This window comes from Nerophis ophidion, linkage group LG20 (genome assembly GCF_033978795.1).
Source record: "Nerophis ophidion isolate RoL-2023_Sa linkage group LG20, RoL_Noph_v1.0, whole genome shotgun sequence".
Lineage (NCBI taxonomy): Eukaryota > Metazoa > Chordata > Actinopteri > Syngnathiformes > Syngnathidae > Nerophis > Nerophis ophidion.
In genome coordinates this window covers 20,356,600-20,383,366 of record NC_084630.1, presented here as the reverse complement: position 1 = coordinate 20,383,366, position 26,767 = coordinate 20,356,600, and the positions used below count along the sequence as shown (strand labels likewise).

Genomic DNA, 26,767 nt, shown 5'->3' with positions numbered 1-26,767 from the left:
AGTACGACTATGGACTGTAAGCCACTCCGGAATGCGACTACGGACTGTGAGCCACTCCTGAATGCCAAGTGACACCACAGTACGACTACGGACTGTGAGCCACTCCTGAATGCCAAGTGACACTACAGTACGACTATGGACTGTAAGCCACTCCGGAATGCGACTACGGACTGTGAGCCACTCCTGAATGCCAAGTGACACCACAGTACGACTACGGACTGTGAGCCACTCCTGAATGCCAAGTGACACCACAGTACGGCTACGGACTGTGAGCCACTTCTGAATGCCAAGTGACACCACAGTACGACTACAGACTGTGAGCCACTCCTGAATGCCAAGTGACACTACAGTACGACTATGGACTGTAAGCCACTCCTGAATGCGACTACGGACTGTGAGCCACTCCTGAATGCCAAGTGACACCACAGTACGACTACAGACTGTGAGCCACTCCTGAATGCCAAGTGACACCACAGTACGACTATGGACTGTAAGCCACTCCGGAATGCGACTACGGACTGTGAGCCACTCCTGAATGCCAAGTGACACCACAGTACGACTACGGACTGTGAGCCACTCCTGAATGCCAAGTGACACTACAGTACGACTATGGACTGTAAGCCACTCCGGAATGCGACTACGGACTGTGAGCCACTCCTGAATGCCAAGTGACACCACAGTACGACTACGGACTGTGAGCCACTCCTGAATGCCAAGTGACACCACAGTACGACTACAGACTGTGAGCCACTCCTGAATGCCAAGTGACACTACAGTACGACTATGGACTGTAAGCCACTCCTGAATGCGACTACGGACTGTGAGCCACTCCTGAATGCCAAGTGACACCACAGTACGACTACGGACTGTGAGCCACTCCTGAATGCCAAGTGACACCACAGTACGACTATGGACTGGGACTCCCTTCCACTCGTCAACGCATCGCCGACGTGGGAATCGGCAAACTCCCACAACCCAAATGTGAACGAGGCACCAGAAAAAAGGGATAAAAGTGTTTTAGAAAGCTAAAGAGACAAGATGTCCTACATTCACAGAGGCGGTCACAAAGGTGTCAGTTGACTCGAAGCGTTAAAACGGAAATTCAGATGGCCATCTATTAAATATTAAATTTACATTTGAATTGAATAGATGATGACATGTTTGGATGAATCATTTTAAGAGTATTTCAACTAAACATATTTTTCAGACTATAAAGCGCACTTAAAATCATTTCATTAAGCTCCACCCTCGCACACTATTTTGTTAGATCAACTATGGACTGGACTCTCCCTATTATGTTAGATCCACTATGGACTGGACTCTCACTATTATGTTAGATCCACTATGGACTGGACTTCCACAATATTATGTTAGATCCACTATGGACTGGACTTTCACTATTATGTTAGATCCACTATGGACTCGACTCTCACTATTAGGTTAGATCCACTACGGACTGGACTCTCACTATTATGTTAGATCCACTATGGACTGGACTCTCACTAGTATGTTAGATCCACTATGGACTGGACTCTCAAAATATTATGTTAGATCCACTATGGACTGGACTTTCACTATTATGTTGGATCCACTACGGACTGGACTCTCACTATTATGTTAGATCCACTATGGACTGGACTCTCACTATTATGTTGGATCCACTATGGACTGGACTCTCACAATATTATGTTAGATCCACTATGGACTGGACTTTCACTATTATGTTAGATCCACTATGGACTCGACTCTCACTATTAGGTTGGATCCACTACGGACTGGACTCTCACTATTATGTTAGATCCACTATGGACTGGACTATCACTATTATGTTAGATCCACTATGGACTGGACTCTCACTAGTATGTTAGATCCACTATGGACTGGAGTCTTACACTATTATGATAGATCCACTATGGACTGGACTCTCACTATTATGTTAGATCCGCTATGGACTGGACTTTCACTATTATGTTAGATCCACTATGGACTGGACTCTCACTATTATGTTAGATCCACTATGGACTGGACTCTCACACTATTATGTTAGATCCACTATGGACTAGACTCACACTTTTATGTCAGATCCACTATGGACTGGACTCTCACTATTATGTTAGATCCACTATAGACTGGACTCTCCCATTATGTTGGATCCACTATGAACTGGACACTCACTATTATGTTAAATCCACTATGGACTGGACTCTGTCACTATTATGTTAGATCCACTATGGCCTGGACTCTCACTATTATGTTAGATCCACTATGGACTGGACTCTCACACTATTATGTTAGATCCACTATGGACTAGACTCACACTTTTATGTCAGATCCACTATGGACTGGACTCTCACTATTATGTTAGATCCACTATGGACTGGACTCTCACTATTATGTTAGATCCACTATGGACTGGACTCTCACACTATTATGTTAGATCCACTATGGACTAGACTCACACTTTTATGTCAGATCCACTATGGACTGGACTCTCACTATTATGTTAGATCTACTATAGACTGGACTCTCCCATTATGTTGGATCCACTATGGACTGGACACTCACTATTATGTTAAATCCATTATGGACTGGACTCTCTCACTATTATGTTAGATCCACTATGGACTAGACTCACACTTTTATGTCAGATCCACTATGGACTGGACTCCCATTATTATGTTGGATCCACTATGGACTGGACTCTCACACTATTATGTTAGATCCACTATGGACTAGACTCACACTTTTATGTCAGATCCACTATGGACTGGACTCTCACTATTATGTTAGATCCACTATAGACTGGACTCTCCCATTATGTTGGATCCACTATGGACTGGACTCTCACTATTATGTTAGATCCACTATGGACTGGACTCTCACACTATTATGTTAGATCCACTATGGACTAGACTCACACTTTTATGTCAGATCCACTATGGACTGGACTCTCACTATTATGTTAGATCCACTATAGACTGGACTCTCCCATTATGTTGGATCCACTATGGACTGGACACTCACTATTATGTTAAATCCATTATGGACTGGACTCTCTCACTATTATGTTAGATCCACTATGGACTAGACTCACACTTTTATGTCAGATCCACTATGGACTGGACTCCCATTATTATGTTGGATCCACTATGGACTGGACTCTCACACTATTATGTTAGATCCACTATGGACTAGACTCACACTTTTATGTCAGATCCACTATGGACTGGACTCTCACTATTATGTTAGATCCACTATAGACTGGACTCTCCCATTATGTTGGATCCACTATGGACTGGACTCTCACTATTATGTTAGATCCACTATGGACTGGACTCTCACACTATTGTGTACGAGGGGGCGTGCCTTAAATCCACTGCCTTTAGCGTCCTCTACAACCTGTCGTCACGTTTGCTTTTCCTCCATACAAACAGTGCGCTGGCCCAGTCACATAATATATGCGGCATTTACACACACACAAGTGAATGCAAAGCATACTTGGTCAAAAGCCGTACAGGTCACACTGAGGATGGCCATACAAACAACTTTAACACTGCTACAAATATGCGCCACAATGTGAACCCACACCAATCAAGAATGACAAACACGTGTTGGGAGTACATCTACACCGTAACACAACAGAAAAAAAAAACGGAACCCCTTGCAGCACTAACTCTTCCGTGACGCTACAATATCCGTCTCTGCTACGACCAAAGAAAAATTGGACATCTCCAAACCTTACCTTTTATGTATCTCTAAGTCACGTGGTTGCAACTCAGGAATATGGTTCTTGATCGGAATTCCAACGCAAGAACTTCACTTCCACTGATGTCAAACATGGATGAGAACTCCCAGCTTGATAATGTGTATATTTATTCGACCCTTTAATTTCCCATAAGATTCTCAAGCCCCCTTGGCATCATCTCTGACTATCCAACTGTTTAACTCTTGTGTAATGCTCATATTGTTGTTACTCAGCCAGTGTTTGTGGGTCTGATGGACCTGTTGCATTTTGTGGCTTTTAATGCCTCATAATCAAACACTTTTATGTTAAAATACTGAACAAGTTTTTTGGGGAAAAGGTAAACATCTGGAGGGGAGGGGCTGTATATTGTAGCGTCTCGGAAGAGTTAGTGCTGCAAAGGGTTCTGGGTATTTGTACTGTTGTGTTACGGTGCGGATGTTCTCCCGAAATGTGTTTGTCATTCTTCATTGGTGTGGGTTCACAGTGTGGCGCGAATTTGTAACAGTGTTAAAGTTGTTTATACGGCCCCCTTCAGTGTGACCTGTATGGCTGTTGACCAAGTATGCCTTGCATTCACTTATGTGTATGTAAAAGCCGCGTTTATTATGTGGCTGGGCCAGCACGCTGATTGTATGGAGGAAAAGCGGGCGTGACGTCAAGTTGTAGAGGACGCTAAAGATTGTCCAGGTGTGAATCGGGAGAATGCTTGCCTTGGGAGGTTTTCGTGAGGTGCACCGAAATTCCGGAGTCTCCCGGGGAAATCGGGAGGGTTGGCAAGTATGGTCCCACAGACTCGAACACCACACAAGGTCGATTTAAAGAAACACTTGCCTCCTTTTTTGCCCGACACTCTGCTCCTGCTGTTCTGTGACAGCCTCCGCATATTAATGCAGCTGTATCGCAGGAACGGATTTCCAGTGTGTGCCACACGACCACCTTTTAATTTCACGGTCTCCTCCCGAGTTTAACAAGCTGGTCCCACTGCTACATACCAGGTGGCAACGGCATGTTTCCAATTAAGCAGTGATCCGCCAGCGACGGGACTACTTTCATCAATGGCGGGTGAGGGATCAGCGGAGGAAAGTCTTTGGTTGAAGGCGGCGATTACTAATTTTTTTCTAACTCTGCTTCAGTCAGAAGGTGAAGTACTGAGACAATTATCTCTGACCTTCGTCTTAACCATTCCCCGATACTACCTTGTCATCATTTTCCAATGGTGAAAATACAAGAAAAATTTGATATTCCGCCACATGCCAGCAGAAACTTTTAATAGAGCTACAGTACACCGACATTCAGTCAAAGGAATGGTCACAAAGTGTAACCTGCTAAGGTCAGTCCCGTTTGTATCGAATTGCCCAATTAATACATGGTGGACCACTTCAAACCTGTAGCATATCCGTATGTGGAATTAATTTAGAGAATGGATTAGGCAAAGAAGTCGGGGAGAGGGCTGGGAGCTGATTTATCCCCGCAGCAGGGAGGAACCGAGCACCCGGTCCCTAAACATCAACAGAAAACTGGTAGAAAGGGAGACTAGATTCAGCACGGTGGAAAGGGAGTGCCTCGCTATCCGGTGGGCGGTCGGGACCCCTCGGTAAAACCTGCTGGGACGCCCGTTCAGCCTCTGATTGGACCACAAACCCCTCCAGTGGCTCCATCGCATGAAAGATGCCGACGCGCGGATCACCCGTTGCTATCTCGCTTTAAAACCCTACAATTTAAGAGTGATCCATAGGCCGGGGGCGCAGATGGCCGTGGCGAACTTCCTCTCCCACTCTCATGGGGTCATAAAGTGCAACCTACTAAGGTCAGTCCCGTTTATATCGACTTGCCCAATCAATACATGGTGGACCAATTAAAACTTATAGCATATCTGTATGTGGAATTAATTTCTAGAATGGATTAGGCAAATAAATCAAAGAAGGCACCGATATGATTCAGTTTAAGAGACTGTTCAAACTACAAGTGTTCAAGAAGTACACAGAACAAGAATCATGATGAACATCTTGAATTTTGAACATGTCATGAGGGAGGCGCTGGACATTGATTCTGAGTGGACAGTGTTCCATACCTCTATTGTCGAGGCGGTTGATTGGAGCTGTGGCAACAAGGTGGTTGGTGCCTGTCGTTGCGGATGCCGTCAAACTGAAGAAAGAGTCCTATCGGGTTCTTTTGGCTCATAGGATCCCGGCGGCAGCGGACAGGTACCGACGGGCCAAGCGGTGTGCAGCTTCAGCGCTCGCGGAAGCAAAAACTCGGACATGGGGGAGTTTTGGGAAGTCATGGAAAACACCTTACAGACGACTTCGAAGTGATTATGTACCACCGTCCGCCGCCTCAGGAAGGGGAAGCAGTACACTATGAGGAAGCAGTGCCTGGGGAATCTGTGCTGGGTTCTCCCATTTCTGGGGATGAGGTTGCCGAGGTAGTTAAAAAGCTCCTTGGTGGTAAGGCCCCGGGGGTGGATGAGATCCGCCCAGAGTTCCTTAAGGCTCTGGATGCTATGGAGCTGTATTGGTTGACAAGATTCTGCAACATCGCATGGACATCGGGGGCGGTACCTCTGGATTGGTACACCGGGGTGGTGGTTCCTCTCTTTAAGAAGGGGAAACCGGAGGGTGTGTTCCAACTATCGTGGGATCATACTCCTCAGCCTTCCCGGTAAGGTCTATTCAGGTGTACTGGAGAGGAAGCTACGTTGGATAGTCGAACCTCGGATTCTGGGTGTCTCATTCCGTAAAAAAAGTTATTTTATTGTGAGGTTTTGTATTAGTGTTCCTGAAAATAGATATACCGGCCCCCAGACACAGTTTTTTTCTCTCTAAATTTGTGTCCTGATCACTTGACCCGGCCACAGGTGGATACAATCAAGCACTTGGGCATGGAGACTGTTTCTACAAACATTTGTAAAAGAACGGGCTGCTTTCAGTGATTTCCAGCGTGGAACTGTCTCAGGGTGCCACCTGTGCAACAAATATATTGTGAAATGTCCTCGCTCCTAAATATTCCAAAGTTAAGCTTTATTATAAGATAATGGAAGATTTTGGGAACAACAGCAACTCAGCCACAAAGTGGTAATTCTACGTAAACTGACAGAGAGGGGTCAGCGGATGCTGAAGTGCTTCGTGTAAAGACTTTCTGCACAGTCGGTCGCTACAGAGCTCCAAACTTCACATGACCTTCCAATTAGCCCATGTACAGTACGCAGAGAACTTCATGGAATGGGTTTTCATGGCCGATCAGCTGCATCTAAGCCACGCATCACCAAGTCCAATGCTAAGCGTGGGATGCAGTGGTGTAAAGCACGTCACCACTGGACTCTAGAGCAGTGGAGACGCCTTCTCTGGAGTGATGAGTCACGCTTTTCCATCTGGCAATGTGACGGACCAGTCTGGGTTTGAAAATTGTCAGGACTAGCTACATTTCGGACTGCTTTGTGCTGAGTGTGAAATTTGGTGGAGGAGGAACTATGGTGATGGATTGTTTTTCAGGAGTTGGGCTTCACCCCTTAGTTCCAGTGAAATGAACTTTGAATACTCCAGGATACCAAAACGTTTTGGGCAATTCATGTACCCAACCTTGTGGGAACCAGTGCACAAAGCAAAGTCCATAAAGACATGGTGTGGATGAACTTGACCTGCCTGCACAGAGTCCTGACCTGACCCCCAGAGAAATTAGAACGAAGACAGAGAGCCAGACCTTCTTCACCAACATCAGTGTGTGACCTCACCAATGAAGAACAGTGGACAGTTCCTATAAGCACACTCCGCAACCTTGTGGACAGCCTTCCCAGAAGACTTGAAGCTGTAAAAGCTGCAAAAGGTGGGACAGGCATCATATTGAACCCTATGGGTTAAGGTTGTTTGTCAGGAGATGGGCTTGGCCCCTTAGTTCCAGTGAAAGGAACTTTGAATGCTCCAGGAAACCAAAAAAATGTTCGGACAATTCCATGCTCCCAACCTTGTGGGAACAGTTTGGATCCGGCCCATTCCTCTTCCAACATGACTGCACCAATGCACAAAGCAAAGTCCATTAAGACATGGTGTGGATGAACTTATATAATAATATGGCCAAGATGGCGGAGTAGAGCATGTCGAAAAACTGAAGCTCCCCTGCATGCTCTAAAAAAAACTAAAATAATCTCTATGCTACTTTGATTTCTGCCATAACTTTTTGTCTTTCATTAACAACGCTTTGTAATTTTTCGCACACCCGCTACAAAACTTCAAGTTCAATGAAAAAGGCAACAATGGAATCGTGATGGTCCTCGTCTCAAACACCTGTCGTCACTGAGGCCTATCTTGAGACTTTACTCAGGAAATTTTTTAATGAGGCTGAGGATAGATCCCAAAAGCGATTCGAGCGATTGGAGGAACAACTTGGCTCAATTCATGACACTTTAGCCATGCACGCTGAAACTGTCCGCAATGAGGTGCCTTCAATTAAATCACGAGTCCATAGCAATGAGGAAGCTATGCTCAATTTCTCCAAAACGCTCACGCAGATTGAGAAAAAAATGACAGATCTCGAGGACAGAAGCAGGAGGGAGAATATTAGAATCATTAACATCAAGGAAGGCGAAGAAGGAAATAATGCGCTGTCTTACCTGTCCGCCAACATCCCCAAGTGGTTCCCTGCCCTGGCTGCTAATCCTCCGGAGCTCATGCTCATCGCATCGGCCCCCGCGCCAATCTGCCCGTCCCAGGACGATGATAGTGAGGTGTCTGCGGTACACGGATAAGGATCGCATCCTGAACGAGGCTAGGAAACATCCTCTTCAGCTCTCCGGTAACTTCGTTCGCTTTGCCTCGGACTACAGTGACGCGACAGCCAAGCTGAGACGAACATGCTACTCCACGATGTACAGCATACGAAATGCTGGCTTTGAAGCTTTTCTCATATATCCAGCAACTATCAAACTCTCCAAAGGATCCCAACAACACTTTTTTGACAATCCAGCAGATGCTGCAAAGTGTATCTCCGCAGCCTCGTAAACTCCGCTAAAAGTTGGGGTACCCACCCAGAGACATGGACATACGACACTTGGTAAGACTATTTTGGTTTGATTTTTTCTTCAGTGAGTCTTTTTCGTCGTTGTGCATATGTGCTGGAGACAGGCATGGACCTGTTTACTTCCTGAGTCGTTGTCGCGTCATGTTGCCACGTGACTGTTTTTTCTTTTTTTCTGTTTTCTTTTCCGAACCTCACTGAGAAAATGGTGTGATGAATGGGAATGATTTAAGAAATAATTTTTGAATTTTGAAGTTGTTCCATATTAAATATGTGATACTTGCCACACCTCATACATATGTGTATATATATTTATATGTATATATATATATATATATATATATATATATATATATATATATATATATATATATGTGTGTGTGTGTGTGTGTGTGTGTATGTGTGTGTATGTATATGTATATATATATGTATATATTTTGTTAATATTACTTTTTTGGTTTTTTACTTTTGTGATCGGATATTTAGAAGCTCTTGGGGGGAGCTTTTTGTTTTTCCATGTTTATTTTATTTCCTGCAATTTGTGAGTGTATGTTTCTGTGTGTGTGGATGAGTTATTGTTTATGTGTTTGTTTAAATGGTCGAGTTGTTGTGTGCATGTTTGTGTTGTGTGTCTGTGGCCCACAGTCCTTGACCATATGCCCTCATCTCTTGTTCATGTTTCATGAACAAAGTAATCATTTATCTGACCATGATCACACACCCTCTTCCTTTTTTCATGTCCCTGAGATAACTCGATATGCATAGTTCTGATAGTGAATTCTCCTCTGAAATAGAGGAAAATGAAGATTTCATGAACTCCCAAAATTTGGAATCAATCTATTTCTCAGATCACAGCAACTACAAATCACAAAGATTTATGAGTGGATTGGATCCAGATAGAAATACTCCTCAAAACACCACCAATGATTGTTTATATTATACTGATGTTACATTTGATAAAACATTTATGCAAGATGATAATATATCACTGGTACATTTTAATAGCAGGAGTCTATACCCTCATTTTGATGATATCCAGGACTATTTGAGTCATTTCAAATCTCCATTTAATATTATAGGTATTTCAGAGACATGGATGAATGAGAATACATGCAATGAGTTTGAATTAAATGGGTATGAAATGTTTTTCACCAACCGTAAAACCAAGAGAGGAGGATGTGTGGCTCTGTATGTGGACAAAAATATCAACTGTAGTATTGTAAAGGATATGTGTTTAGCTGTTGAGGAACTCTTTGAATGCGTCACTGTGGAATTATCTTTTTCAAATAGGAAACACATTATTGTAACCTGCATTTATAGAACACCATGATCCGACTTGAAAATATTTATTGAATGGATGGAAAAATTATTTAAGAGGAACAAAAAATATATAGTATGCGGTGACTTTAATATCAACCTTTTGAATCCTAATAAACAAACGCACAGCAGAATTTGTTGACAGCATGTTCTCCATGGGCTTATTCCCACTGATTACACCAGCCACAAGAATCACAACACACAGCACCACACTTATTGACAACATATTCTGTAACATTGTGGATCAGACTGTAACTGGAGGCTTGTTAGTGAGTGACGTCAGTGATCATTTACCGGTGTTCTTGGTGTACAATAATAACTGCAAAACATCCAAACCTGTAAATAGTGAATATTATCAAAGAGCCACAACAGAACAATCATTAACAGCACTTAAAAATGATTTAGCGAAACAAAACTGGGATTCTATTTTTCAAACGTCAGATATAAGTAAACATTGATTGATTGATATAAATGCAGCTTATAATTTATTTCATGACATTTTTTTCTCACTTTATGAAACACACTGCCCCATCAAAAAATGCACTATAAGTAACTCCAAAAAAACTCCATGGATAACCAAAGGGCTTGCGCACGCTTGCAAAAAGAAAAATTATCTATATAGGACTTTTTTTAGGCAACAAACCATAGAAACAGAAAAAAAGTACAAAACATATAAAAATAAATTAACCAGCATATTAAGAGCAAGCAGGAAAGAATACACCACCAAACTATTAATCCAAAAGAAAAATGATATAAAGGGAATTTGGAAGGTATTAAATTCAATTATTGGGCATGGTTCAAATAGTCCTTGTTATCCGGAGTTTTTTGTTGAGAACGACCTAATCATAACTGACAAGAAAATGATCGCTGACGGCTTCAATATGTTTTTTGTTAATATTGGGCCTAAGCTGGCAAAAAAAATACTAATTGATGATGAACAGCCCATGGAATTTATTGAAAAAAATCCTTATTCGATGTTCCTTACTCCGACTGTCGAAAAGGAAGTCTTGGAGGTCATTCAGAAAAGCAAGAACAAAACATCACGTGACATCTATGACCTCGACATGAGGAAGAAATCATCAAACCATTCACACACATCTGCAATTTATCTTTTCGACTTGGACAATTTCCTTCACAAATGAAACTATCGAAAGTCATCCTCATCTTCAAATCTGGAGACAAACATCACTTCACTAATTACCGGCCCATCTCCCTTCTGCCACAGTTATCAAAAATATTGGAAAAATTATTCGATAATGGACTTCGTGGCTTCATTGAAAAACACAAATTATTATCTGATTGTCAATATGGGTTCCAACAAAATAGATCAACTTCATTAGCTTTAATTAATTTATTAGAGAACATTACTAATGGCATCGAGAAGAATACATTTGTTATAGGAATTTTTATTGACCTGCAAAAGGCTTTTGATACCATTGACCACCAGATTTTGGTAAATAAACTGCATAAGGGGATTGGCAGGGAAATGGCTGGAGAGCTACTTAAATGAGAGACAGCAGATTGTTCAGATGGACCAACATCAATCTACACTGATGAACATAACCTGTGGAGTTTCTCAGGGCTCGATACTGGGACCCACACTATTTATAATATATATTAATGAAATATGTAAAGTATCAACGCTGCTGATATTCATTCTCTTTGCCGATGATACAACAATTACATGTGCAGGTGACGACGTGAAGCAACTTCTGACTTCTGTAACTGAGGAGATGATCAAGTTAAAAACTTGGTTTAATGCAGACAAATTGTCTTTGAATTTAAAGAAGACCAAAATATTGCTCTTTAGCAATCGCAAAAGTAATATACCGATCAGGATTGTTATTGATGATACACCAATAGAATATGTTCATCAAAATTCTTTCTTAGGAGTAGTAATAGCTGAAAATATCTCATGGAAGCCTCATATAAGTTACCTGAGGAAAAAAGTTGCTAAATGTGTTGGAATAATGAGGAGATCACGTCATTTATTGAACACCAATGCTCTGCTGTTATTATATCATTCATTTATCATGTCATATTTAACCTATTGTGTTGAAGTCTGGGGAAATTGTTATAAATCACATCTACAACCTTTAGTCACTCTGCAGAAAAAGGCCATCAGGATTGTTTCCAATGTTCACTACAGGCATCATTCAAATCCACTATTTATGAACTTAAGGCAACTTATACTGAACGATGTGATCAATTTTAAAACTGCTCAAATTATGTTTAGGGCATCCCAAAACTCTCTACCATCAAACATACAGAACCTATTCCATGACAGAGATGATCACCATAGTTACAGTTTAAGAGGAAACAACAAATTATATTTGCCTAAATTTAGAACCACTTTAAAATCAATGTGCTTTTCAGTGCGTGGAGTCACTCTGTGGAACAACTTAGGGGACGAGTTAAAAACGTGTTCTAGCATGATTCCATTTAAAACACTGTTTAACAAAGAAGTACTGAAGAAGTACGATGAGGAAAGAGAGTGATGCCCTCAGCACAGAGCGATGGAAGAGAAGTGTATGGTTGGAGAGTGTTTGGGCCCGTGTGTGTGTGTGTTTGTGTGTGTGTGTGTGTGTGTGTGTGTGTGTGTGTGTGTGTGTGTGTGTGTGTGTGTGTGTGTGTGCGTGTGTGTGTTTTGTCTCGTCTTGTCTTGTCTCATGGTATTGTTAGTGTACAGGAGCTTTTCTTGTTTTGTTTATAGAGTATTGTTTTTGTATTATATTGTTTATGTCAAATGTGGAATGAGTGAGAGGCGTTGGGCTATTATAAGCAGCTGCTTCATCCAACCCCTTTTCAAGCCTTGCATGAATATCTTTGCCAACATGTAAAAAAAACAAAAACTGTGTTTAGTTGTACCGTGCAGGTTTGAGATAAATATTTCAATTCAATTCAACTTGACTGGCCTGCACAGAGTCCTGACCTGACCCCCATAGAAATTAGAACAAAGACAGAGAGCCAACATCAGTGTGTGACCTCACCAATGAAGAATGGTGGACAATTCCTATAAGCACACTCCGCAACCTTGTGGACAGCCTTCCCAGAAGATTTGAAGCTGTAAAAGCTGCAAAAGGTGTGACCGGCATCATATTGAATCCTATGGGTTAGGGTTGTTTGTCAGGAGTTGGGCTTGGCCCCTTAGTTCCAGTGAAAGGAACTTTGAATGCTCCAGGAAACCAAAACATTTTTGGACAATTCCATGCTCCCAACCTTGTGGGAACAGTTTGGAGCGGGTCCCTTCCTCTTCCAACATGACTGCACCAATGCACAAAGCAAAGTCCATATATAAATGGTGTGGATGAACTTGACTGGCCTGTACAGAGTCCTGACCTGATCCCCATAGAAATTAGAACGGAGACTGAGAGTCAGGCCTTCTTCACTAACATCAGTGTGTGACCTCACCAGCTGTAATAGCTGCAAAAGGTGGGACCGACATCATATTGAACCCTATGGGTTAGGGTTGTTTGTCAGGAGTTGGGCTTGGCCCCTTAGTTCCAGTGAAAGGAACTTTGAATGCTCCAGGATACCAAAACATTTTTGGACAATTCCATGCTCCCAACCTTGTGGGAACAGTTTGGAGCGGGCCCCTTCCTCTTCCAACATGACTGCACCAATGCACAAAGCAAAGACCATAAATACATGGTGTGGATGAACTTGACTGGCCTGCACAGAGTCCTGACCTGATCCCCATTAAAATTACAACAGAGACTGAGAGCCAGGCCTTCTTCACCAACATCAGTGTGTGACCTTTTGGAAGAATGGTGGAACATTGCTATAAGCGCACTCAGCAACCTTGTGGACAGCCTTCCCAGAAGACTTGAAGCTGTAATAGCTGCAAAAGGTAGGACCGGCATCATATTGAACCCTATGGGTTAGGGTTGTTTGTCAGGAGTTGGGCTTGGCCTATTTATTTCCAGTGAAAGGAACTTTGAATGCTCCAGGATACCAAAACTTTTTGGACAATTCCATGCTCCCAACCTCAGGGGAACAGTTTGGAGCGGGCCCCTTCCCGTTCCAACAGGACTGCACCAATGCACAAAGCAAAGTCCATAAAGACATTGTGTGGATGAACTTGACTGGCTTGCACAGAGTCCTGACCTGATCCCCATAGAAATTAGAACGGAGTCTGAGAGCCAATATCAGCCTGTGACCTCACCAATGAAGAATGGTGGACAGTTCCTGTAAGCACACTTTGCAACCTTGTGGACAGCCTTCCCAGAAGATTTGAAGTTGTTATAGCTGCAAAAGGTGGGACCGACATCATATTGAACCCTATGGGTTAGGGTTGTTTGTCAGGAGTTGGGCTTGGCCCCTTAGTTCCAGTGAAAGGAACTTTGAATGCTCCAGGATACCAAAACTTTTTGGAAAATTCCATGCTCCCAACCTTGTGGGAACAGTTTGGAGCGGGCCCCTTCCTCTTCCAATATGACTGCACCAGTGCACAAAGCAAAGTCCATTAAGATATGGTGTGGATGAACTTGACTGGCCTGCACAGAGTCCTGACCTGACCCCGAAAGAAATTAGAACGGAGACAGACAGCCAGGCCTTCTTCACCAACATCAGTGTGTGACCTCACCAATGAAGAATGGTGGACAGTTCCTATAAACACACTCAGCAACCTTGTGGACAGCCTTCCCAGAAGACTTGAAGCTGTAATAGCTGCAAAAGGTGGGACCGACATCATATTGAACCCTATGGGTTAGGGTTGTTTGTCAGGAGTTGGGCTTGGCCTATTTAGTTCCAGTGAAAGGAACTTTGAATGCTCCAGGAAACCAAAACATTTGTGGACAATTCCATGTTCCCAACATTGTGGGAACAGCTTGGAGCGGGCCCCTTCCTCTTCCAACAGGACTGTGCACCAATGCACAAAGCAAGGTCCATAAAGACATGGTGTGGATGAATTTGACTGGCCTGCACAGAGTCCTGACCTGACCCCCAGAGAAATTATAACGAAGACAGAGAGCCAACATCAGTGTGTGACCTCACCAATGAAGAATGGTGGACAGTTCCTATAAGCACACTCCGCAACCTTGTGGACAGCCTTCCCAGAAGACTTGAAGCCGTAATAGCTGCAAAAGGTGGGACCGACATCATATTGAACCCTATGGGTTAGAGTTGTTTGTCAGGAGTTGGGCTTGGCCCCTTAGTTCCAGGGAAAGGAACTTTGAATGCTCCAGGATACCAAAACATTTTTGGACAATTCCATGCTCCCAACCTTGTGGGAACAGTTTGGAGCGGGCCCCTTCCTCTTCCAACATGATTGCACAAATGCAGAAAGCAAAGTCCATAAAGACATGGTGTGGCTCAACTTGACTGGCCTGCAGAGAGTCCTGACCTGACCCCCATAGAAATTAGAACGGAGACTGAGAGCCAGGCCTTCTCCACCAACATCAGTGTGTGACCTTTTGGAAGAATGGTGGAACATTGCTATAAGCGCACTCAGCAACCTTGTGGACAGCCTTCCCAGAAGACTTGAAGCTGTAATAGCTGCAAAAGGTGGGACCGACATCATATTGAACCCTATGGGTTAGGGTTGTCAATCAGGAGTTGGGCTTGGCCCCTTAGTTCCAGTGAAAGGAACTTTGAATGCTCCAGGATACCAAAACTTTTTGGACAATTCCATGCTTCCAACCTTGTGGGAACAGTTTGGAGCGGGCTCCTTCCTCTTCCAACAGGACTGTGCACCAGTGCACAAAGCAAGGTCCATAAAGACATGGTGTGGCTGAACTTGACTGGCCTGCACAGAGTCCTGACCTGACCCCCAGAGAAATTAGAACGAAGACAGAGAGCCAACATCAGTGTGTGACCTCACCAATGAAGAATGGTGGACAGTTCCTGTAATAACACTCCGCAACCTTGTGGACAGCCTTCCCAGACGACTTGAAGCTGTAATAGCTGCAGAAGGTGGGACCGACAGTTCCAGGGAAAGGAACTTTAAATGCTCCAGGAAACCAAAACATTTTTGGACAATACCATGCTCCCAACCTTGTGGGAACAGTTTGGAGCGGGCCCCTTCCTCTTCCAACATGACTGCACCAGTGCACAAAGCAAGGTCCATAAAGACATGGTGTGGCTCAACTTGACTGGCCTGCACAGAGTCCTGACCTGACCCCCATAGAAATTAGAACGAAGACAGAGAGCCAGGCCTTCTTCACCAACATCAGTGTGTGACTTTTTGGAAGAATGGTGGAACATTGCTATAAGCGCACTCAGCAATCTTGTGGACAGCCTTCCCAGAAGACTTGAAGCTGTGATAGCTGCAAAAGGTGGGACGGACATCATATTGAACCCTATGGGTTAGGAATGGGATGGCACTTGTGAGTCAAGGCAGGTGGCCAAATACTTTTTGGCACAGGGAAGCGACAGCAAACTTGCGGTTGTTTCGTTTTACCGCACTTACGAAAGAGAAGAGGAAAGAAGGAGCTCACTCACCTCCTTGCTTACTCCGGTCCAGATAGATGGAGACCCTTCTGGCCAAACCTGCGGAGCAAACGGAGGGCAGATGGAAGGCAAAGTAAAATGCACGCACACAACACAAGTCTTCCTTCTTTTATTGCACACGGCAGAGGAGTGAACAAGGCTTCTGTGTCCCAACAGAGAACTTCCTAAATGGCAAGGTAGACAGAGATGCACCCTTGTTAAAAAAATGCCGACATGTCAGCCTTAAAACCTGACAGAAACACAACTGAATGGTTTTACCGCAGGGAGAAAGGTTGCTGAATAAGTCTGGCATTGAGCCCAAACCTGGAGGCTCTAACTCCAACTCTGCCAATCCAGGAGCTTCAAATGATTCTTTGCAAGTGTGTGATTGTATTAATGGTGGAAACACGCTGCCTTGTTCGGCCTCTCAAACGAGAAGAACCGTAAAAAAAAAAAAAAAACAAGCAGAGGAACAACATAAATGGTTATTGCTGAATGAGTAAAGAGAGCAGAGAGGAGGAGTCTTTACCAGAGGGCAGGGATGAGATGGGACCGGAATAATGAGAGCGAGCCCACGGAGGAGATTTAGATTCTGGCAGCACGAAGTGACCTGTGTCGTTTTTAATTAGCTTTCGTGTTATTGCGTTTACTGACGCTGGGCTCCGAATGGGAAAATAATGCAAAGTTGTTTGTGTAGAAATGGCTGAATGAAGTGGAACTGAAATGCTGTGAGGGAAAATGTGGAATTACGGAAGGTTCAAATGATACTAAATGTTTGGAATAAGAATAATGTTTTCGTGTTGTATTACAAACCCCGTTTCCATATGAGTTGGGAAATTGTGTTGGATGTAAATATAAACAGAATACAATGATTTGCAAATCATTTTCAACCCATATTGAATTGAATGCACTACAAAGACAAGATATTTGATGTTCAAACTCATAAACTTAATTTTTTTGGGGCGAATAAAAATTAACTTACAATTTCATGGCTTCAACACGAGCCAAAGTAGTTGGGAAAGGGCATCCCCCCCACCCTGCTGTGCATCGGTTGGGGGGGTTGAGATGGTGGTAGCGGGGTGTATAATGGAGCCCGGAAGAGTCAGGATACATGGGATTCTAGGTATTTGTTCTGTCGTGTTTGTTGCGTTATAGTGCGGATCCATCCATCCATCCATTTCCTAGCGCTTATTCCCTTTTGGGGTCGCGGGGGGCGCTGGCGCCTATCTCAGCTACAATCGGGCAGAAGGCGGGGTACACCCTGGACAAGTCGCCACCTCATCGCAGGGCCAACACAGATAGACAGACAACATTCACACTCACATTCACACACTGGGGCCAATTTAGTGTTGCCAATCAACCTATCCCCAGGTGCATGTCTTTGGAAGTGGGAGGAAGCCGGAGTACTCGGAGGGAACCCACGAATTCACGGGGAGAACATGCAAACTCCACACAGAAAGATCCCGAGCCTGAGATTGAACCCAGGACTGCAGGACCTTCGTTTGTCATTCTTGTTTGGTGTGGGTTCACAGTGTGGCACATGTTAGTAAGAGTGTTAAAGTTGTTTTTTTTTTTTGGTTTTTTTTAATTAAATCAACACAAAAACACACAAAATACACTTTCCATCAGTGCATCAACCCCCCCAAAGAAAACCCCTCCCTCCCCCATTCACACCCATCCACACCCACTCACACAAAAAAGGGTTGTTTCTTTCTGCAACTAAAATTCTGGTTCCCACAACATATATAACACAGTCTGCAAGGGACACAGTCCCTGAAACACACATGATTGTGTGTGTCGCCGGTCCAATAACACTATCATTAATTGCTATTTTTAATGTCATTGTTTTATATGATTTTACTTTATTTTTTATCCAAGAAAATGCCATTGTTTTCCTTTTTTTAATCTAATTTTATTTTATTTAAAAAAAAAAAAAAAAAAAGTTGTTAAAGTTGTTTATATCACAACCCTCAATGTGACCTGTATGCCTGTTGAACAAGTATGCTTTGCAGTTGCGTACGCGTTCAAATAGAGGTCGCCTCCAAAATGTGACCGGACGGCCGGCACGCATCCAAAATGTGACCGGACGGCCGGCACGCAGATAGCATGGTGAGAATCCTGGCGCGATGACATGTAGAAAGGGCGTTAGAGGCATTGGCTGGGTGAAAATCGAAAAATGTTTACCCGGGAGATTTCTGATAGAGACATTAAAATCGGAAATCTACCGGACTTCTCCGGGCGGTCGGCAAGTATGCGGCTGAGCCACATCAGAGATGTCAAAGAGAAGCGGGTTGCCGACCCCTGCTGTACATCAAGCAAGAATGGGAAAGAATTCCACCTGAGAAGCTTCAAAAATGTGTCTCCTCAGTTCCCAAAAGTTTACTGAGTGTTGTTTTTAAAAGGAGAGGCCATGTAACACAGTGGTAAAAATGCCCATTTGACAACTGTTTTGCAATGTGTTGCTGCCATTAAATTCTATTTATCCCTCCATCCATCCATTTTCTACCGCTTGTCCCTTTTGGGGTCGCGGGGGTTGCTGTAGCCTATCTCAGCTGTGTTCGGGCGGAAGGCGGCGTACACCCTGGACAAGTCGCCACCTCATCACAAATTCTACGTTAATTCCATCCATCCCTTTTTTACCGCTTATTCCCTTTTGGGGTTGCGGGGGGTGCTGGCGCCTATCTTAGCTACAATCGGGCGGAAGGCGGGGTACACCCTGGACAAGTCGCCACCTCATCACAAATTCTAAGTTAATTCCATCCATCCATTTTCTACCGCTTATTCCCTTTTGGGTTGCGGGTGGTGCTGGCGCCTATCTCAGCTACAATCGGGCGGAAGGCGGGGTACACCCTGGACAAGTCGCCATCTCATAGCAGTTCTAAGTTAATGATTATTTGCAAAAAAAAACAAGTTTCTCAGCTGGAACATTAAATATCTTGTCTTTGGAGTCTATTCAATTGAATATAAGGATTTGCAAATCATCGTATTCTCTTTTTATTGACCATTTTCACACGGTGACAACTTGACGGCTTTTGGGTTCTGTACATTTTTGCATGAATGCACTTTCCAGTCAAACAATTCCACAATCTGAAAAAAAAAATGTATCAACTCCAAACTGTTTTAGAGCACAAACTGCTGCGCCTCTCAAACAAACCGGAGTGTCTCATTACGCCGAAATGGAGCTCATCCACCGGAGACGGACTTGGTCACCAAGTGCACATGCGGCGCGGTCGGAGAGAAAACGAGGCGCACTGTGGAAAGGGACGAGTCTCTGCAGGCAATTTGTGTCACAATACAGCGAGTGTACGCTTGTTAGTGTGCTGCTAGTGCCAGCAACCATGTGGCTCTCACTTTATGTGCACACAGCCAGGGGCCAGCACCTCTGCACTCGTTAACACACTCACTCGTTAATGCACTCACTCGTTAATGCACTCACTCCGTCCGGTTGCACTGCTTGCATCCAAGCAACCAGGCAAATGTTTGCCTCATTGAAACCACCTGGTGGAGATGAAGAATGATGGCAGTGGATACAGGTGCTGCTTCCATTGTTTCATGACAACATTTTTACTGCATCTGATGACAAAGTGAGGGCACAGAGGTAAAAAAGCCACGCCACACTCTGTACTCTGACAGAACAGTGAATGAAAGACTGTGAAGTGAATTCTATTTATATAGCGCTTTTCTCGAGTGACTCAAAGCGCTTTTACATAGTGAAACCCGATATCTGAGATACATTTAAAGGGGAACATTATCACAATTTCAGAAGGGTTAAAACTAGGGGTGTAACAGTACGTGTATTTGTATTGAACCGTTTCGGTACGGGGGTTTCAGTTCGGCACGCGGGCGTACCGAACGAGTTTGTAAGCCCTGTCTGTCTGTTATTTCATTGAACTCCATGGTGTTCAGGAATGAATATTCTCTCCTATTGCTGTTGTACAATTTTTTCAGCTATAGTTACATTAATCATTGGTAATGTAGCAGCATAGTTTTGAATGGCAGGGTCCCTGCTATCACATGTTGACAACAATATAACATTTACATAATAAAAGTCAACTACAGGCTTCCCAAATGCTGTAATAAATTAAACACGATGAGTTGACTTGAAAATGTTTAATGTTGCACTTTTTATACGTAGAAGAAAGGTTTTGTCATTTTATTTAATCAAAGCAACAACTTGAGGCAGTTTAATGTGGATTAACGTGGGCAGAATTACTATAGTGTTCCCAATGTTAAAAGGATAAAGCCTTTGTTTAAAAATTTGGTAAATAAATAACCAAAAAATTTATATTTTGTTGTTTTCTTACTGTACCGAAAATGAACCGAACCGAGACCTCTAAACCGAGGTACGTACCGAACCAAAATTTTTGTGTACCGTTACACTCCTAGTTAAAACCAATAAAAATCAGTTCCCAGTGGCTTATTTTATTTTCCGAAGTTTTTTTCATAATTTTACCCATCATGGAATATCCCGAAAAAAGGCTTGCCTGATTTTCGCTGTCTGTAATCCACCGTCCATTTTCCTGTGACGTCACATAGTGATGCCAATACAAACAACATGGCGGTTAGCACAGCAAGATATAGCGACATTAGCTCGGATTCAGACTCGGATTTCAGCGGCTTAAGCGATTCAACGGATTACGCATGTATTGAAACGGATGGTTGGAGTGTGGAGGCAGATAGGGAAAACGAAATTGAAGAAAAAACTGAAGCTATTGAGCGAATAGCTATTGATGCTATTTGGCGATCGCCTTCTAACCAACGATTGCAACTTTTGACCACTGGACCAACTTAAATCCGTCGATTGGTAAGTGTTTGTTTGGCATTAAATGTGGGTGGAGGGAAAGGCTGGATGCAAATATAGCTACAAATGTACATACAGCTAGCCTAAATAGCATGTTAGCATCGATTAGCTGGCAGTCATGCCGCCACCAAATATGTCTGATTAGCACATAAGTCAATAACATCAACAAAACTCACCTTTGGGATTTCGTTGACTTTATCGTTGGAAATGCATCTGCTATGAGTGTCGCAGGATATCCACACGTTTTTTCTATGCCATGTCTGTCGTAGCATCGCCGGTAAAATGTGCAGATCAAACAAGGGACTTTCGCATCTTTTGACACTGGCGCAACTTGAATCTGTTGATCTGTAAGTGTTTGTTTGGCATTAAATGTGGGTGGAGGGAAAGGCTGGATGCAAATCCAGCTACAAATGAGGCATAACGATGCAATATGTACATAAAGCTAGCCTAAATAGCATATTAGCATCGATTAGCATGCTAACATGCTCCTAGAGCGAATAATAGAAAGGCATTTAATTCGCCAAAATTCACCCATTTAGAGTTTGGAAATGGGTTAAAAAAATATACGGTCTTTTTTCTGCAACATCAAGGTATATATTGATGCTTACATAGGTCTGGTGATATTGTTCCCCTTTAAAACAGTGTGGGGGCCACTGGGAGCAAGGTGGGACCAGTGCCTTGCCCAAGGACATGACAGCAGTGGCTGGGATCGAACCTGGAACCCTCAAGTTGCTGGCTCTGCCAACCGAGCTACACCGCCCCGTGTGCAGTGACTTATGTCATTTTCCATTCTGTTATTCTGTCCAAATTATAAAGGACAACCAGTAGGAAATGAATTATTAATCTACTTGTTCATTTACCGTTAATATCTGCTTATTTTCTCTTTAAACATGTTCTATTTACACATTTGTTCAAATGTAATAATCACTTATTCTTCTGTTCTTTGATACTTTACATTAGTTTTGGATGATACCACAAATTTGGGTATCGATCCGATACCAAGTTGTTCCAGAATCATAGAATAGTCATAATGGAAGTCCTCATGTGTCCAGGGACATATTAACATAATATACATTTAAACAATAATAATTTGGTGATGCTAAAAAAATATTGATGTAATAATAGTATCGACTAGATACGCTACTGTACTTGGTATCATTACAGTGGATGTTACGTGTAAATCCAAGTGTTTGTTTACATTTTGACACCGGTGATCTACGGTGTGCAGTGAAGCATGTTTAGCTATTCCTCGTCCTCCAGTGATAATAGTACTTGTAAGAAACGTACTTGATTTGTCGCCATGGAGACGAAGATTAGTCATTTAGAAGTAGCTAAAACACTGCCGACTAACTAACCATGTCTTAAAGAACCTGAGGGTATTTCAGTTTTATAACTTCACCTTTATCTTTACTTTTTAGGCCAAAATGCATCCGTTCTCCCTTTTCTGTCTACACACGGTGTCTGCTTGTAAGTACTCTGTGTGTGTGCACTGCCGAATATGCTCCTCTGCTGGGAAAACCAGCGATGTCACAATGTGACGATGACGCCTTCGTGCCCGTTAAAAAGAAAGGAAGGCGGGGACCGGTACTTTTTAGAGGCGGTATAGTACCGGGTATGATTCATTAGCATTACGGTACTATAGTAGTACCGGTATACCTTACAAGCCTAGTAAATAGTGAATAAAATAAAGGATTTGGCAGCTTTGCACCATGACAATTTACTATTATATCAAACATCCATTGAGACACATAAATGACATTTGTGATTACAGATGTCTGATAATGGCTTTTTTGCTGATATCCTGATATTGTCCAACTCTTAATGACTGATTCCAATATCAACCAAAAATGAATTGGCCATTTTTCAAGCTTCCACCATTTCCACATTTTTCAACCTATTCAAACCATCGAACCTTCACCCTATTCCACTCATTCTGGAAATTCAGAAATTTGCTTGTTCAAAAAAATTCCACGAATTTCCTTTTTTTGAGGACTACTCCTTCCACATTTTCAATCCGCTTCCCAACTGTCCAAACATTCCTCTAAATCAGGACAAAAAAAAAAGTTCTTTTTTGAACTGGAAACATAAGATTTCCAAGAATTCCAGGTTTTCCAGGACATTTTTCCCTTTTAAAATGTATTGGCCATTTTTCAAACTTCCACCATTTCCACATTTTTCAATCTATTCAAACTATTCCACCTTCAACATATTCCACTCATCCTGGAAATTTAAACCATCATTATTCCAAGTTCCCAAAAATTCCAAGAATTTCCCAAATTCCCTTTTTTTTTCAAAAACCTTTTTTCTGACGACTACTCCCTCCACATTTTTCAACTCGCTTCAAACAAAACATTCCTCTAAACCAGGACAAAAAACAAAGTTGTTTTTTGAACTGGAAACATTTTCAGATTTCCCAGAATTCCAGGATTTCCGGCCCATTTTTCCCTTTTAAAATGAATTTGCCCTTTTTTAAGCTTCCACCATTTCCACATTTTTCAACCAATTCAAACCATCAAACCTTCAACATATTCCACTAATTCAGGAAATTCAAACTATTTTGCTTGTTCAAAAAAATTCCAGGAATTTCCTTTTTTTCAGGCGACTACTCCTTCCACATTTCTCAATCCGCTTCAACTGCTCCACTGTCCAAACATTTCTCTAAATCAGGACAAAAAAATAAGTTGTTTTTTGAACTGGAAAAAATGTTCCCGAATTCCCAGAATTCCAGGTTTTCCAGGACATTTTTTTCTTTTAAAATGAATTGGCCATTTTTCAAACTTCCACCGTTTCCACATTTTTCAATCGATTCAAACCATTCCACCTTCAACATATTCCACTCATCCTGGAAATTCAAACTATCATTATTCCAAGTTCTAAGAATTCCCTTTTTTTCCCCAAACCCTTTTTTCAGGCGACTACTCCATCCAAATTTTTCAACCCGTTTCAACCGTTCCACTGTGCAAACATTCCTCTAAACCAGGAAAGTAAAACAAAGTTGCTTTTTGAACTGGAACAATTTCCAGATTTCCCAGAATTCCAGTTTTTCGGGGACATATTTCCCTTTTAAAATGAATTGGCCATTTTTCAAACTTCCACCATTTCCATATTTGTCAACGATTGAAACCATTCTACCTTCAACATATTCAACTCATCCTGGAAATTCAAACTATCATTTTTTCTTGTTAAAAAAAAATCCAGGAATTTCCTTTTTTTCAAACCCTTTTTCCTGGCGATTACTCCTTCCACATTTTTCAACCCACTTCAACCATTCCACTGTCCTAACATTCTTCTAAATTAAGACAAACACTGGAAAAATTCCCAAATTTCCCAGAATTCCAGGTTTTCGGGGATATTTTTCCTTTTTAAAATGATTTGGCCATTTTTCAACCGATTCAAACTATTCCACCTTCAACATATTCCACTCATCCTGGAAATTCAAACTATCATTTTGCCTGGTGCCAAAAAATTCCCGGAATTTTCAGATTTCCCTTTTTTTCAAACCCTTTTTATGGCGACTACTCCCTCCACATTTATCAACCGTTCCACTGTCCAAACACTCTCATAAATCAGAAAACAAAAAAAACAAAGTTGCTTTTAGTACTGGAAACATTTCCAGTTTTCCGGGACATTTTTCCCTTTTAAAATGAATTTGCCCTTTTTCAAGCTTCCACCATTTCCACATTTTTCAACCAATTCAAACCATCAAACCTTCAACATATTCCACTAATTCAGGAAATTCCAACTATTTTGCTTGTTCAAAAAAATTCCACGAATTTCCTTTTTTACAGGCGATTACTCCTTCCACATTTCTCAATCCGCTTCAACTGCTCCACTGTCCAAACATTTCTCTAAATCAGGACAAAAAAATAAGTTGTTTTTTGAACTGGAAAAATGTTCCCGAATTCCCAGAATTCCAGGTTTTCCGGGACATTTTTTTCTTTTAAAATGAATTAGCCATTTTTCAAACTTCCACCGTTTCCACATTTTTCAACCGATTCAAACCATTCCACCTTCAACATATTCCACTCATCCTGGAAATTCAAACAATCATTTTTCCTGGTTCCAAAATATTCCGGGAATTCCCATATTTTCCTTTTTTACAAACCTTTTTTTCTGGTGACTACACCGTCCACATTTTTTAACCCACTCCAACCAAAAATTCCTCTTAATCAGAACAAAAGCAAAGTTGTTTGGAGTTGTAGTTTGGGGGGCCCCTGATATACTTCATGCAACAAATTTACCCCTGCACCTTTTCTAATGTTTCTGTATATGATTATCAGTGAAAAAAAGTTCGGACACCCCGTGTTGAGGTGGACATAAGTGATAACAGACACAGGCATAGAGAAACATCCAGAGATGGCTTCTCCCCAATCAGTTTGCACTGTGGATGTCTCACAGCGGTGCAAACATTTAAACATTTGCCAAAGTCCCAGCCTGAGCACATTGTGTCAAATGCACCACAGCAAAACCCCGGAAAAAACCCATAATGGCGGTGTAAAGTGACACAAACTACACACAGACCAACAACATCCACAAGAATGATGTTAAAGGAAGCCGACAGTTAAACAGACATGTCAGTTATGACTGATGAATGATTCAATGACATGCGTCACATGATGTGACAGCTAGCTGCCAACGGGGAGCAGCACAGAGTTATATTGGTGCAGACTGATGGAAATGACTATGGAGTAGACCTGCTCACAACTGGAAATTATTCACAGCGCTTCACTTTTTCCCACCTTATGTTGCAGCCTTATTCCAAAATGGAATACATTCCTTTTTGTCCTCAGAATCATATGACGACAATTTTATATATATATATATATTTTTTTTTAGCAAATGTACAAACCCCGTTTCCATATGAGTTGGGAAATTGTGTTAGATGTAAATATAAACGGAATACAATGATTTGCAAATCATTTTCAAGCCATATTCAGTTGAATATGCTACAAAGACAACAAATTTGATGTCCAAACTGATATTTTTTTTTTCTTTTTTTGCAAATAATCATTGACTTTAGAATTTGATGCCAGCAACACGTGCCAAAGAAGTTGGGAAAGGTGGCAATAAATACTGATAAAAATTAGGAATGCTCATCAAACACTTATTTGGAACATCCCACAGGTGTGCAGGCTAACTGGGAACAGGTGGGTGCCATGATTGGGTATAAAAACAGCTTCCCAAAAAATGCTCAGTCTTTCACAAGAAAGGATGAGGCGAGGTACACCCCTTTGTCCACAACTGCGTGAGCAAATAGTCAAACAGTTTAAGAACAACGTTTCTCAAAGTGCAATTGCAATAAATTTAGGGATTTCAACCTCTACACTCCATAATATCATCAAAAGGTTCAGAGAATCTGGAGAAATCACTCCACGTAAGCGGCATGGCCGGAAACCAACATTGAATGACCGTGACCTTTGATCCCTCAGACGGCACTGTATCAAAAACCGACAATCTCTAAAGGA

At 42.2% G+C, this 26,767-nt stretch overlaps 1 protein-coding gene across 4 annotated transcripts in view; it reads right to left on the bottom strand.

The window, feature by feature from the left end:
- The window catches only part of rptor (regulatory associated protein of MTOR, complex 1), a 480,971-nt gene that overhangs the window by 40,704 nt on the left and 413,500 nt on the right, over positions 1-26,767 (bottom strand). For 2 of the 4 annotated variants that reach the window (XM_061880673.1, XM_061880674.1), the window contains exon 30: positions 16,514-16,561. The exons of the other annotated variants lie outside the window; for them this stretch is intronic. In XM_061880673.1, the coding sequence (XP_061736657.1) occupies positions 16,514-16,561 (48 nt within the window). The remainder of the gene's footprint in view (positions 1-16,513; positions 16,562-26,767) is intronic. 4 annotated transcript variants of the gene reach the window in all.